A 12,316-nucleotide genomic window follows, 5' to 3' on the forward strand; every position below is an offset into this window, starting at 1 on the left:
TCTAAGTGAGAGAGAGAGAGAGAGAGAGAGAGAGACAGACAGACAGATAGAAACACACAGAAACATAGAGACAGAGAGACAGACAGAAACACACACACACAGAGAGAAACAGACAGACAGAAACATAGAGACAGAGAGAAATGGGGGGGGGGCAAAGGGGAAGAAGGGCCTGATGGACAATTTGGCCACCACAGGCCTGGCACTCACCCTCCTTGGCCCGAGGATGGAAGGTTGGGGGGACTCTCAAGCTGAGATTTCAGCCTTTCTTCTTTCCCAGTCCCAAGGACAGGAAGAACCTGCTCCCAGACGTGAGATCCTCTCCAAGAGTGAAACGTTCGGTTGGCAGCCCCATCCCACCCCGACCCCGGATATTTAGAAGCCTCACCAGAACCTCCTTTTCTCTACAGAGCTGAACCATGGAAAAGTTTCTATTTGGGTATCCTGATTTCAATGCCTTCAGTCCCACCTAAGCCAAGAACCCCCACTCCCCCATCCCTCCCTTTTCATGGGAAGTGGGGATGTCTCAAGAGATGAACGGGATGGGGGCACCCTGGGCCCAACCCACGGTCAGCACAACCCAGAACATAGCACACTCCCTAGATCTCAACCCACCCTTCCACACTCTCCTCTCTTTCCTCATCTTCAGGCTGTGAGGAGAAAACAAACGTCCCTCTGTAGATCTAAGCTGAAGAACTCAGAGGCTTCTCCCAGCCTCTTCCCTGCTCCGCCTGCTCCAGAAGGCCCTCCAAGTCACCCAGTCCAACCTCCCTTCTGTGTAGCTGCAGTTCAGAGATTAAAAATTGACCTGGGGCCATACGGTCAATAGCAGAGTGCGCTTCCCTCCTCCCTTACCCCCGCTCAGGGCCCAGGCAGTCATCAGGCCCCAGACAACTGTTTGGATTTGGGGACAAGGGGGATCATTATGCTGGCGGCATTGAGGGGCCATTGAAGAGGACACACAAGGGTGGGGATCACCCAGTATTTAATCTCTGTAATCAGTGCTGTGAGCAGAGATGACTGGCCTGGTACAAGTGCTGAGGTCACTGGCCTGGCTCCCAAGAGCTGCTGGAGTCTATCTTCCCCCAGGAGGCCCTTCAGGATGAGTCCCTCTTCCATACCAGCTTCTCTAGCTTCCTCTCCCAGTCCCCGCATTGCTCCCAGCACTGTAAATAAACCCTTTGAGTCAGGGAAGGAAGAGTCCAGACATTGCAGGTGGAAGCCCGACTTTATTCAAGCAGGGATGAGCTAGACAGGGCAGGGACGAGGGACCAGACAGGTCACTGGCACACTTGGCCAGGTCACACCCCTGTGAGGGCAGAGCCGGGGAGTCCCATAACCAAAGGTTGCAGTGTCTCCCTTTGGAGCCTTTTCCAGCTGATGGGGAGAGGAAAGAGGACCTAGTACTACAGGGGTTTGTCTGACTTAAGCCTTTGGGATGGTGTGAGCAGTATGTCTCCCTGGCAAGGCCTGAGCCTCTAACGGTGGACAGGGCTGGTTTGTCATTCCATTTTAGCCTAGCCAGCCAGACTTCTTTCTTAGAAACCACAGATCAAAACATCCTAAGTTAGGCGTGCTGCCCTTGAGCAGGGAGGGGTGTGGGGGGTGCCCCACCTTGTCCTGTCTGACCCAGGAGCTTTCTCTAGTCTTCTTCTGAAGACCAGGAATCTCCCTCTACTTCCCTTGGCGCGAATTTCAGGAACCTGCCTGGGGCCAGGTGTACGGGAGTCCCTACCCAAGGTGTCTTCTGGGCTTCCCCTTCCTGTAGGGGGAGCTCTTGGTCCCCATCTGGGGTCCCCTGTGTCCCAGGTCCTACTTCCTTGGACTGTTCCAGTCCATTCACCACCATTCCATTCACGTGTTCTGACTCCTCCAAGTTGGGTTCCTGACCATTACTGAAGATGTCCCCTTCCCCAGGGCCCATGTCCTCCACCTCTCTAGGAGTCTCCAAAGGACTAGATACTTTGACCTCTCTTTCCAAGGGAACAGGGTCAGACTCCTCCTCTAAACCAGAAGGCTCACCACTCTCCTGGGACTCAGTCTCCAGGGCAGTCACAGGAGCATCGGCCACAGTGCCCCTCAAGCCATCATCCCAGGGGACACTGACACCCACCGCCTCGGGCTCCAGGAAGTCTCTTGGAGAACTACCCAGGGCCTGGAGACTGCCCACAGAGGAACCTTGTCCCCACCTTCGGGACTCTGGCTCTGTCCTCTCCTCTTCTTCTTCCTCTCCTTCCTCCCCACTTTCTTCCTCATCTGCAAACCCATCTGACTCCCCATCCTGATGCCAGTCTGCATGATCTAGCAGCTGGGATGCCTGGCCCAGAGGTTCTGCCACCTCCCTGGGGATCCCAGCAAGATGAGAAACCTCAGCCCCTAGGTCCTCAAATTCTTCTGACAGGTCAGAGTCAGGGCCTGGTTCTTCCCCACCCTCCTCCTCTTCCTCTTCCTCCTCTTCTGAGAGTGGAGCTCCCACACCCTTGGAGGCTAGGACATCTGAGTCCCAGCTTTCCTTCCCAGCCTCCCCTTGAGGGGAGGGCCTCTGCTCGCCAGCCAAGCTCCATCCAGGGGAGACAGGGGAGCTGAGGTAGAGACCCAGGGGTGTGGAGTCTGGAAGGGTTTCCCCGAGCTCATCAGCCTCACTCTCTTCTTTGCTCTCCTCCTCTTCTTCCTGGAGACCTTCTTCAGGGACCCCCTGAGGACCAAACTCCTCCGGGGTACCCTCCTCCTTTCCCAGGGCTTCAGCTCTACCTTCTTTACCCCAGGCAGCCTCTTGGCATCCCTCAGTCTGGAGCTGGCACCCTGGAACATCTTCTGGGATTGGACTAGGTGGCCCGTGTTCTGAGGGCCCGGGACGGGAAAGCCCCAGCGCTGGTTGTGCCCCCTCATCTTCTGTCCCTGGGGACGTGGGTGGAGGAGCATCACTTCCGCCATGGGCTGGGGTCTCAGCCTGGAATGGCTCTGCTACCCAAGGGTCTGCAGGCACTGTCTCCTCTAAACCCTTGGAAGGCTCCAGGGGGTCTCTGCTGGTCCTGGGCAGATCAGTGGATTCTACCTCCAGATCATCTGCCTTCTCTAGGTCCTTTCTAGGACCTTCCAGGCCCTGAGCACTCTCTGTCTCCAAACTTTCCTCTCCCATAAGTGGCTGACTCATCTCCTCTCTAGGCAGGTGCTCTAGGTCCTCCAGCCCAACCTCAGTGACCTCTGGCTCCAGTCCTACCTCAGCTCCTACTTTGACAGACTCACCCCTGACTGTCTCTGACTCCAAGGTCACCTCTAGGGGGACTTGGTCATGTTCTATGGCCACATCTTCAGCTTCCAATAGGGGCTCTATTGCTTCTGGTTTTCCCTGGGAAGTCGCCACATACTCTGGTTGACCTTGGAGGCCCTCGTTGCCTCCCATTCCATTGGCTCCCTCTGCTGGGACCCTCTGCTCTTTGGGTTCTAAACTCCCAGAATCCCAGCTCTCCCCTGTGATGTTCAGCTGTGGCTGTCCCTGCTGTGCAACCTCCTTTTTTCCATCCTGTTCCCCCAGATCCAGTTCTACCTCATCCTCATTTCCTACTCCAGCCCTCTCAGCCAGGAGTGCCTGAGCAAGGGCTTGGTCCTCCATCTCCAAATCCTCCCACCTGGGCTGATTTGTAGACTGAGGTAGCTCCTGTCCCGCCTCTTCCAGAGAACTGAGTGACTGTTGCTTCTCGCCCATCTCTTCCTCTCCCAGATCCCTTTGACTTTCCTTCTCTGCCACTTCTAGAGATGTCTCTAGGTTCTGCTCTTCCAGAGAGCTCACTGGTTTTTTATTTTCCTTTTCTGGGGGTCTCAGTGTCTCTTGATTTTCACCCACAGACCCCAGGGTATCTTGAATGTCCTTTTCTAGAGCTTTCATTGTCTCCTTATTAATTTCTTCTACAGCCCCCAGTGGTTCTTGGGTTTCTAGAGATTTTAGTATTTCCAGGTCCTCATCTCTGGCAGTCTTCAGTGGTTCTAGGTTCTCTGTTTCAAAAGATCTCACAACTTCTATACTCTCTTTTTCCAGTGACTTGAATAACTCTTGATTCTCTTTTTCAAGAGACCAATCTACCTCCTGTTCTTTTCCAAGAGATTTCAGTGGCTCTGGATTTTCCTTCTCTGGTGGTCTAAATGTCATCTGGTCTTCTCCTAGAACACTCAGTGGCTGTTGAGTATCTTGGTCAAGAGATCTCAGCATTTCTTGCTCTTCTTCTTCTTCTTGAGGCTCCTGGTTCTCTTTTTCAAGAAAACTCACTATCTTCTGGTCCTCTTCTTCTGGAGACCTCAGTGGCTTCTGGTTCTCTATTTCAAAAGGGCTCCCAATTCTCTGGTCCTCTTCTTCTGAAGATTTCAATGACTCCTGGTTCTCTTTTTCTAGAGAGCTCACAATCTTCTGGTCCTCTTCTGGAGACTCTGATGGCTCCTGGTTCTTTTTTTCCAGAGGGTTCATAATCTTCTGGTCTTCTTCTGGAGTCATCAGTGGTTCCAGGTTCTCTTTTTCTAGAGGGCTCACAGTTCTTTGGTCCTCTTCTTCTACAGATCTCAGTGACTCTTGATTTTCTTTTACTGGAGGTCCCTGGTCCTCTACAAACCTCAATGGCTCTTGATTTTTTTTGAGAGGTCTCTGGTCCTCTTCTAGTAACCTCAGTGGCTCTTGATTCTCTTTTTCTGGAGATCTTACAATCTCCTGGTCCTCTTCTTCTCGTGACTTCAGTGGCTCCTGATTCTCTTCCTCCACAGGTCTAAGGATCTCTTGATTCTCATCTTCAGGAGGTGTCAGGAACTCCTGATTCTCTTTGACTACAGATCTCCATGTCTCCTGGTCCTCTCTTTCTTGAGATCTCAGTGACTGCTGGCTCTCTTTTTCAAGAGCTCTCAATAACTCTAAGTTCTCCTCTTCTAGAGCCCTTACTAATTCCTGATCCTTTCCTAGAGATAAATGTCTCTCTATGTTGTCTTCAGGAGACATCATTAATTCTTGGTTCTCCGTTTCTAAGGATTCCAATGTTTGCATGTCCTTATCTAGAGGTCTCTCTTCCTCCACATCCTTTCCTTCTAAAGACTTTAATAACTCTTGATTTTCTTTTTCTGTACTTTTTGTTACTTCTAAGTTCTCTTCTTCTAAAGACCTCAGATACTCAGGATTCCCTTTCTCTAGTGTCTTATGGCTCTGGTTTTCCAAACACACTGGTGGCTCTTGAATCTCCTCTTGCAGAACCTTTGCAGTTTCTTTTTCAAAAAGACCGTGGAAGTCCTGAATTTCCTTCATGTCCAACTCTCCTTCCTCTTGCTGTGTTTCCTGCTGTAAACTACTCACTGCTTTGAACTCTGTGTCTACTTCTTTCTCTACCAGCCCCCAGACTTGCCCTTTATCTTCTGGGAATATACTAGATCCTTTAGTCTCACTGGGTTCTCCATCATTAGCCTCTAATTTGGGGTAGTCAGAACTGAGGAGTTGGACTGAGGAGGCCTGATCCTCAGGGGACTGGCCTGCACTAACCCCTTGCTGCTCGCCTCCAGGCTCCTCTGGTCCTGGGAGGATGCTGTCAGGGAAAGTTGCTTTGGCTTCAGCCCATAGGGACTCTGGAGCCTGCTGCCTCACATCCTGTGGCTGGAGCAGGGAAAGGGGGGCATCCTGGGCTCTGATCTCTGCATTGGTAGCAGGACAGGGAGCTTTAGGTGTGGTTGGGATGGGGGTGCTGGCTAGAGTGGGAGTAGGGGTATGGGTCTGAAGGAATTCCTGGCTCTTCAGAAAGGCTGGCACAGGTGTCTCAAGGCTATTGGGCAAGGGTGAAGGGAGAGGAGTTGGGCTGAGGACAGGGAGAAAAGGTCCCAGACGCCGACCCTCTGGGGTCCCAGAGAAATGCAGCTCCAGCTTGGGGTCTAGAAAGGCAGAGGGGGAAGAAACAGCATCAGTATGTTTTGGTTCTTTGGGGAGCCATAGGGCAGTCCTTGCCAGTGGCAAGAGTATACCAGGAGGCTGCCCTTAGCACAGGATGCTGGCTGGGCTGAGAGCATGCTCAGTGCTGTTGGGGCCAAGGAGTTAGGAGTTATAGGGGCCGGTGGCTCACGTCTGTAATTCTAGCTACACAGGAAGCTGAGATCTGAAGATGATGGTTCAAAGCCAGACTGAGTAGGAAAGTTTGTAAGCTTCTTATCTCCAAACAACCACCAAAAAGCTGGAAGGGGAACTGTGGTTCACGTGGTAGAGCACCAGCCTTGAGCAAATAAACTAAGGGAGAATGCCCTGGTCCTGAGTTCCGCTCCAATACCAGAACATGCACATACAGAAAAAAAAAAAAAGACTTAGATTGGTATGTCACAAAAAGTCTGCCCCTGGTAAAAAGAACAAAGGAAGCTAGGTGCTCATGGCTCTTGCTACTTAGGAGAGTGAGATCTGACGATTGCAGTTCAAAGCCAGCCCAGGCAGGAAAGTCTATGAGATTCTGATTTCTAATTAACCACCTGAACTGAAATAACACTGTGGTCAAAGTGCTGGAGTGTTAGCCTTGAGCAAAAGAACTCAGGCCCTGAGTTCAAGCCCCACCTCACCCCCCAAAAAAAAGAACAAAGAAAAGTTAGCCCCTCTTCTTACCCTGGAAGCCAAGGGAAGTCTTGGAACCACTGCCAGGTGTCTGCAGCCGTGAGTTCTCAGCCTCCAGCAGAGTCCTGGAGGTTGGGAAGCAAAGCTGGGTCAGCCTTCTGCCTGCCCTGTCTCAGATTGCTCCCCTGTACTACAGACCCCCTCTTCATATTGAACCTTATCACACAAAATTTGCCCCATGTGGGGTGAAGTCACATGGTTACACATACCCACAGACATCAAACAAAGTCACACACACAGAGGGCCTCACAGTCATACAAGCAGATTCCCACAGTCAGACACAGTGCCGCTGCTCACCCAAAGATCACTCAGACTACGCTCCTCCTCCCCATCCCAGGCCAATGACCTCATCCTCAGGGTGGGGGGCCAATTCTTATGCTAATGGCTGCCTTTGTCCACACTACCATCTGGAGGGTCTGAGAAGGGGGCTTCTCAGAGGAAGTGGGAATTCTCAGGCAGTTCCCATGGGATGGAGCCCCCCTCCACCCCTGGGCCCCAGAGCTGGTGACAGACAAAAGCAAATGAATTCAGCTCCCTCTCTTCAAATCCTTTTCATGCCTCAAAACCCTAGTTACATTCCTCAGGGCCTGCGCAGACCCTTCCTCTCAGTGTTTGGACTAGGGTCAAAGCCCTCCTTCATTTGGGGATCTCAAAGCCCCTTTAGGGTACAGAGATCTTTGGGACCAAACTCCTACCCTGTGGAGCTGATTGGAGGAAGACCAGTCAATTTAACAAGCTATTCTGATGATCTTCTCTACTCCTCTGATGACTTCTGGGCCTGGCTGGCACTGCTGTATTCTTACTTCTGTCCTCCTCTGGCAGTACCTGCCCTCAGTGCTCTGTCCTCTGTGGAGAGAAAGCCTTTCTCTTCCCCACCCTGGCTAGCTATTCGCTGGCCCTTTGGGCCCTGACTCCCTCCAGTCCTAGCATCACTGCCTTTTCTTTTTTTCTTTTTCCTTTGTTTGTTGGTCATGAGGCTTGAAATCAAGGCCTGGGTTCTGTTCCCTAGCTTTTCTGCTGGAGCTAGTGCTCAACCACTTTAAGCCAGAGTTCTACTTCAGGTTACTTAGAGATAAGTCTCATGAACTTTCTTGCCTCAGCTAGATTTGAACCATGATCCTCAGATCTCAGCTAGGATTACAAGTGTGAGCCACTGGTGCCTGGCCATCTTTATGATTTCTGCCAATAGATTCTGGGGAGATCTGGTCTTAATAATTTGTCCAACCCTAGCCCCTGCCTTGTAGCCTGGTTCACACACACAAGTCATGAAGCCCCTTCCTCAGGCTCCATCTCTGGATCACTAGCCAGCCAGTCTCATTTCCCAAAACAGATATCCTCAGAGGTCATAATGCCAATAAAAAGCAGCAGCCCCAGGGGCTGGGAAGGTGTCTCAGTGGTAGAGTGCTTGCCTTGCATGCATGAGGCCCTGGGTTCGATTCCTCAGCACCACATAAGCAGAAAAAAGCTGGAAGTGGCGCTGTGGCTCAAGTGGTAGAGCACTAGCCTTGAGCTGAAGAGCTGAGGGACAGTGCCCAGGCCCAGAGTTCAGGCCCCACGACTGGCAAAAAAAAAAAAAAAAAAAAAAGCAACAGCCCCTCTCAGCCTTTCCTAGTGAAATGGGGGAAGGTGGCCAGTGAGCTGGGCAGGGCCAACAGCACTGGGGCTTGAGAGGAATCAGACCCCATAATACTTGAGCTACAAGGGGACCAGGAAGTCTCCTGGTCTAGCTCTTACCCCTATACAAGGCTGACCAGTGGAAGTACACAGAGGCTGTGGATTTCTAGCCGCTGAGGAGAAGAGTCTGAATATAGATTTCCCTGCCCCCCATTCAACCTTCTCCCCACTCAGCAACATCATCTTTTTTTTTCTTCAAGGTCTCCTGGCACAAGAATGTCTAGTTCTAAAACCAAGGGGGAAACAGATGGGCTGGGGGGGGGGACATATTCTGGGTGGGGAATTTAACAGCTTATAGTCACAGAACCCAGGGGTAACCAAGCTGAGTCCCCAGTTCCCTTCAGCAAAGGAGTCTCTGACTTGCATGTGTGAGCATAAGTGAATCTGCATCAGCCCATACCTGTATGTAGCCACCTCTAAGCTGAGGGACATCTTAAGGTGTGCCAGCTGCTGCCGACCTTCCAAGACCTGAGCAATCTGGCTCTGTAGGCCCTGCTTCTCCTGTTCCAGAGCCTCCACGGCCAGCTGTGGAGCAAGCCAGAGACAGTCAGTGGTGTACTGAGGTACCTCCTGGCCTAGATCGTCCTTTCTGTTTGGCACCCTGACGGATTTCTCTGTAGAGCACGTCCTAGCCTCCCCCACCTCCACCCAGGGAGCCCCTACTGGGTTCCCCCCAGATGCATGTAGAGCGGTATCCACAACCCTCTCCCAAGCCAGGGTCCCCTAGAGGCCACGGATTAAATGGTAGCACATGTTCTTAAGAATTCATTTGGCTCCCACAGGAAGCAGGATGTGAAGGGAGAGAGGAGATGAGTTACAGAGAAGGAGGAAAGTGGAAGCAGAAGGAAAAATGATCTACCAAGAGGCCTGCAATCCTGGATCCCATCCCTGCCTCCTGCTCTGCACAGCCCCTCCTCCCCACTTCCCACATATTCTGGAATCTTCCCTCTGAGAGGAGTGGGGAGGTGGCTATGGCTAGACCAGAGCCACCTTGTCTGGCCCAGGCAAGAAGTTGTTTTCTCAGCTGTTGGTCATATCTGTGCAGTGTGAAGAGGAACAGCTGCCCCAGGCCTCTGGAATGTTCTCCAGGGAGCTTGAGAAGCCATGTTATGGGAGAGGGGGCTGGAGGCCACTCATCCAGGGCCCCCTTGCTCTTCTGAGGGGAGGAGGGCTAAGCCTTGGCCATTCTACCTGGCTATGTCCTCAGGGCTGACGGAGGAAGTGCTGGCCACTTTCTGAGGGGCTACAGCCTAGGGAGACACACAGGGTGGGGGTAGGGAGCATCGTGGGAGGAGGGCGCTATCCAGAGCGTGTGGGCTGCTTTTCCTAGCCTCGAGTGGAGTCTGTGACTGCCTGAATCAGCAGCCACCCCTTGCTTCCACTGCTTTCCCAGAAGTCTTTTAGGGATGTCCTAGAACCAGGTCTTAGCAAGATCAGAGACCTCCTCACCTGAAACTTTTCAGTGGCCTGCAGCCGCTCCTGCCAGCGACTCTCCAACCTCTGTTCCAACGCCGCCCTGCGCTCCTGGAGTCCGCCGCGCTCCGCCTGGAGCTGCTGTAGCTCTAGGCGACTCTCCCGGGCGCCCTGCACCGCTTGACCCAGCCGCTCGCGGGACTGGCCCAGCGACGTCTCCATGTGCGCCACGCGCTCCTGGTAGCCGCGCACGGCCCCGCGCCACGCCTCCCCCAGCCGCCTGGCCAACTCCTCCACCTCGGGTGCGGGGGCCGGGGGACCGCGGGGCGGCGCGGGGCCGCGGGGGGCACAGGAGGCCTGGGCGTTGAGGCTGGCGCGCTCCTCCTCGTGCGCGGCGCGCAGAGCCTCCAGCTCGCGCTCCAACTCCGCAGCCTGGCTGCTCAGCCAGCCTTGGGCGCATTTCTCGGTCTCCACCGCACGCCGGTGGCGGGCAGCCTCCTCGGCGATCCGCTCCCGGGTCAGCCGCACCTGCTGGCACCGGCCCGCCACGCCCTCCAGCTCCTCCGCCAGGTTGTCGCGCGCCACCTCTGCCGCGTGCTTCTCCCGCCAGCGCTGGTCCACCAGGCCCCGCAGCGCCGCCAGCTCGTCGTCGGCACGGGCTCGCCAAGAAGCATCGGCGGACTGTGCGCGCAGACCCGCGAGCTCCGCGCTGAGCAGCTCATTCTGCTCCTCCAGCGCCTTGACCCGGCCCAGGTAGGCCTCCAGGCGTCGATTGAGCTCCCACATCTGGAACGATTCCTCCCCCATGCAGCCCTCCATCCTGCTCGCCAGCCCCGCACCGAGCGTAGACCGACGCGCACGGGCCCTCGGAACTTTGAGGACTAAGAGAAGACCTGCAGGGGACAATGGCAAGGAGCGGCGGGAGCAGCCCAGCGACTGGAGTCGGCACAGCCGGCGCCGCTATTCATACTCCCGCCAGCCCGGCGGGCCAGGGGCGGGGCCCGCGCTTTAACCCCTTAGCGCTCGGCCCAACCCGCAGCCGCTGTGGTCCCAGCACTCGGGATGCCTGGGGGTGGAACCACAAGACCAGCCAGACCCTGGGGAATCCTATACAATGGTTTCGGCTTTGGGGGGAGGAGGCTGTGAGGGCCAGCATCCTTTCCCCTCTTACCCCTCCTCCTCCCCGCATCCAGGATGAGGTACAGAACTGGGCCCTTAGAGGGGATGAGAGTCACCATTACTCAGCACACCCAAGAAAGCTACCACTTCCTGAATTAAAACTCGGTCTCTTGCCAGGCGCTGGTGGCTCATGCCTGTAATCATAGCTACTACACAAGAGGCTGAGATCTGATGATCACCCTCTGAAGCCAGCCTAGGGAGGAGAGTTCCTGAGACTTTCGGCAAAAAGCCGAAGTGGAGTTGTGGCTCAAGTGGTGGAGCGCTAGCCTTGAGTGGAAAAAGCTAAGGGGAATACCCAGCCTGTGAATTCAAGCCCCAGTCCAAGCAGAGAGAGAGAGAGAGAGAGAGAGAGAGAGAGAGAGAGAGAGAGAGAGAGAGAGAGAGAGAGAGAGATTCTCATCCATAAAATGTGATAATGAGGGGCTGCTGGGAGGATGGACAGGGTCCTGAGCTTTGCAGAGCGAATGTGCACCCTGGAAGGAGAGACACTGCCTGGAAATAGGAAGAACAAATACCTGATTCCTTATGTATAAGTATCCAAGCTGTACAAACACCCTATTGCCTCTGCCTCAATTGGGAAAAAGGGATGGTGGGAAGGGATGGCCTAAGCTTGAGAACATTTTCTCCACTTCACCTTTATCCTTACTATTGTTTGCTTTTTTTGTTGTTGTTGGTCATGGGGCCTGAACTCTGGGCCTAGGCTCTGTCCCTCAGCTCTTCAGCTCAAGGCTAGAGCTCTATCACTTGAGCCACAGTGCCACCTCCAGCTTTTTCTCCTTATGTGATACTGAGGACTCAAACCCAGGGCCTCATGCATGCAAGGCAAGCACTCTCCAGGGAGCCACCTTCCCAGCCCAATCCTTGCTATTTTTGAACGCACCTACTCAGTCAGAGTCTATCCTTGCTTTAGGAAGTTCTCTAGCTCTCTGGAGAAGTTTGCTACATCCTGTCTTATGTGGGGAATGTTTGAGCAGAGGGCGCACCCTGCTGGTTTATACAAGTCTGGAAGAAGCTATCCTAAGAGTCAAGCTCTTATCCTAAGTCAAACTGAGTGGGCTCATGCCTGTAATCCTAGCTCTGAGGATCATGATTTAAAGTCTGCCCAGGCAGAAAAGTCTGTGATACTCTTATCTCCCATTAACCACCAGAAAACTGGAAATGGAGCTGTGGCTCAAAGTGGTAGAGTTGTAGCCTTCAGCAAAAGAGCTCAGGGACAGCGCCCTGGCCGAGTTTAAGCCCCATGACTGACAAAAGAAAAGAAAAGCTCCAAATTTATTACACTTTGTGATGCACCAAATCTTGTTCTTGTACTTTCTTTTCTTTCTTTTTTTTTGAGGGGGGGTGACTGAACTCAGGGCCTGAGCTCCTTTTGCTCAACGTTTGTACTCTACCACTTGAGCCACAGTGCCACTTCCAGCTTGTTCTGTTTTTGTGGTTTGG

The 12,316-nt window shown here is 53.5% G+C and overlaps 1 protein-coding gene across 1 annotated transcript; it reads right to left on the reverse strand.

The window, feature by feature from the left end:
- Positions 1-1,206: 1,206 nt before the first annotated feature.
- On the reverse strand, positions 1,207-10,588 carry Nes (nestin). The gene is made up of 4 exons (XM_069990201.1): positions 9,734-10,588; positions 8,685-8,809; positions 6,602-6,675; positions 1,207-5,889 (listed from the first exon to the last, which is right to left on the reverse strand). Exons 1-4 carry the CDS (start codon positions 10,514-10,516, stop codon positions 1,640-1,642), a joined length of 5,232 nt encoding a protein of 1,743 aa, XP_069846302.1. The 5' UTR covers positions 10,517-10,588; the 3' UTR covers positions 1,207-1,639.
- Between the last annotated feature and the right edge of the window lie 1,728 nt (positions 10,589-12,316).

The sequence above is a fragment of the Dipodomys merriami genome, unplaced genomic scaffold (assembly GCF_024711535.1).
Source record: "Dipodomys merriami isolate MVZ:Mamm:240054 unplaced genomic scaffold, mDipMer1.0.p SCAF_392, whole genome shotgun sequence".
Taxonomy (NCBI): Eukaryota; Metazoa; Chordata; class Mammalia; order Rodentia; family Heteromyidae; genus Dipodomys; species Dipodomys merriami.

Bases quoted from the DNA above. Each gene is read 5' to 3' on its own strand.
- Nes (XM_069990201.1), bottom strand. From the start codon at position 10,516: ATGGAGGGCTGCATGGGGGAGGAATCGTTCCAGATGTGGGAGCTCAAT. The intron at 8,810-9,733 runs GTGAGGAGGTCT...CTTGCTCCACAG, and splicing joins AGGCCACTGAAAAGTTTCAG to CTGGCCGTGGAGGCTCTGGA. The intron at 6,676-8,684 runs GTATGGGCTGAT...CCCAACCTCCAG, and splicing joins TTAGAGGTGGCTACATACAG to GACTCTGCTGGAGGCTGAGA.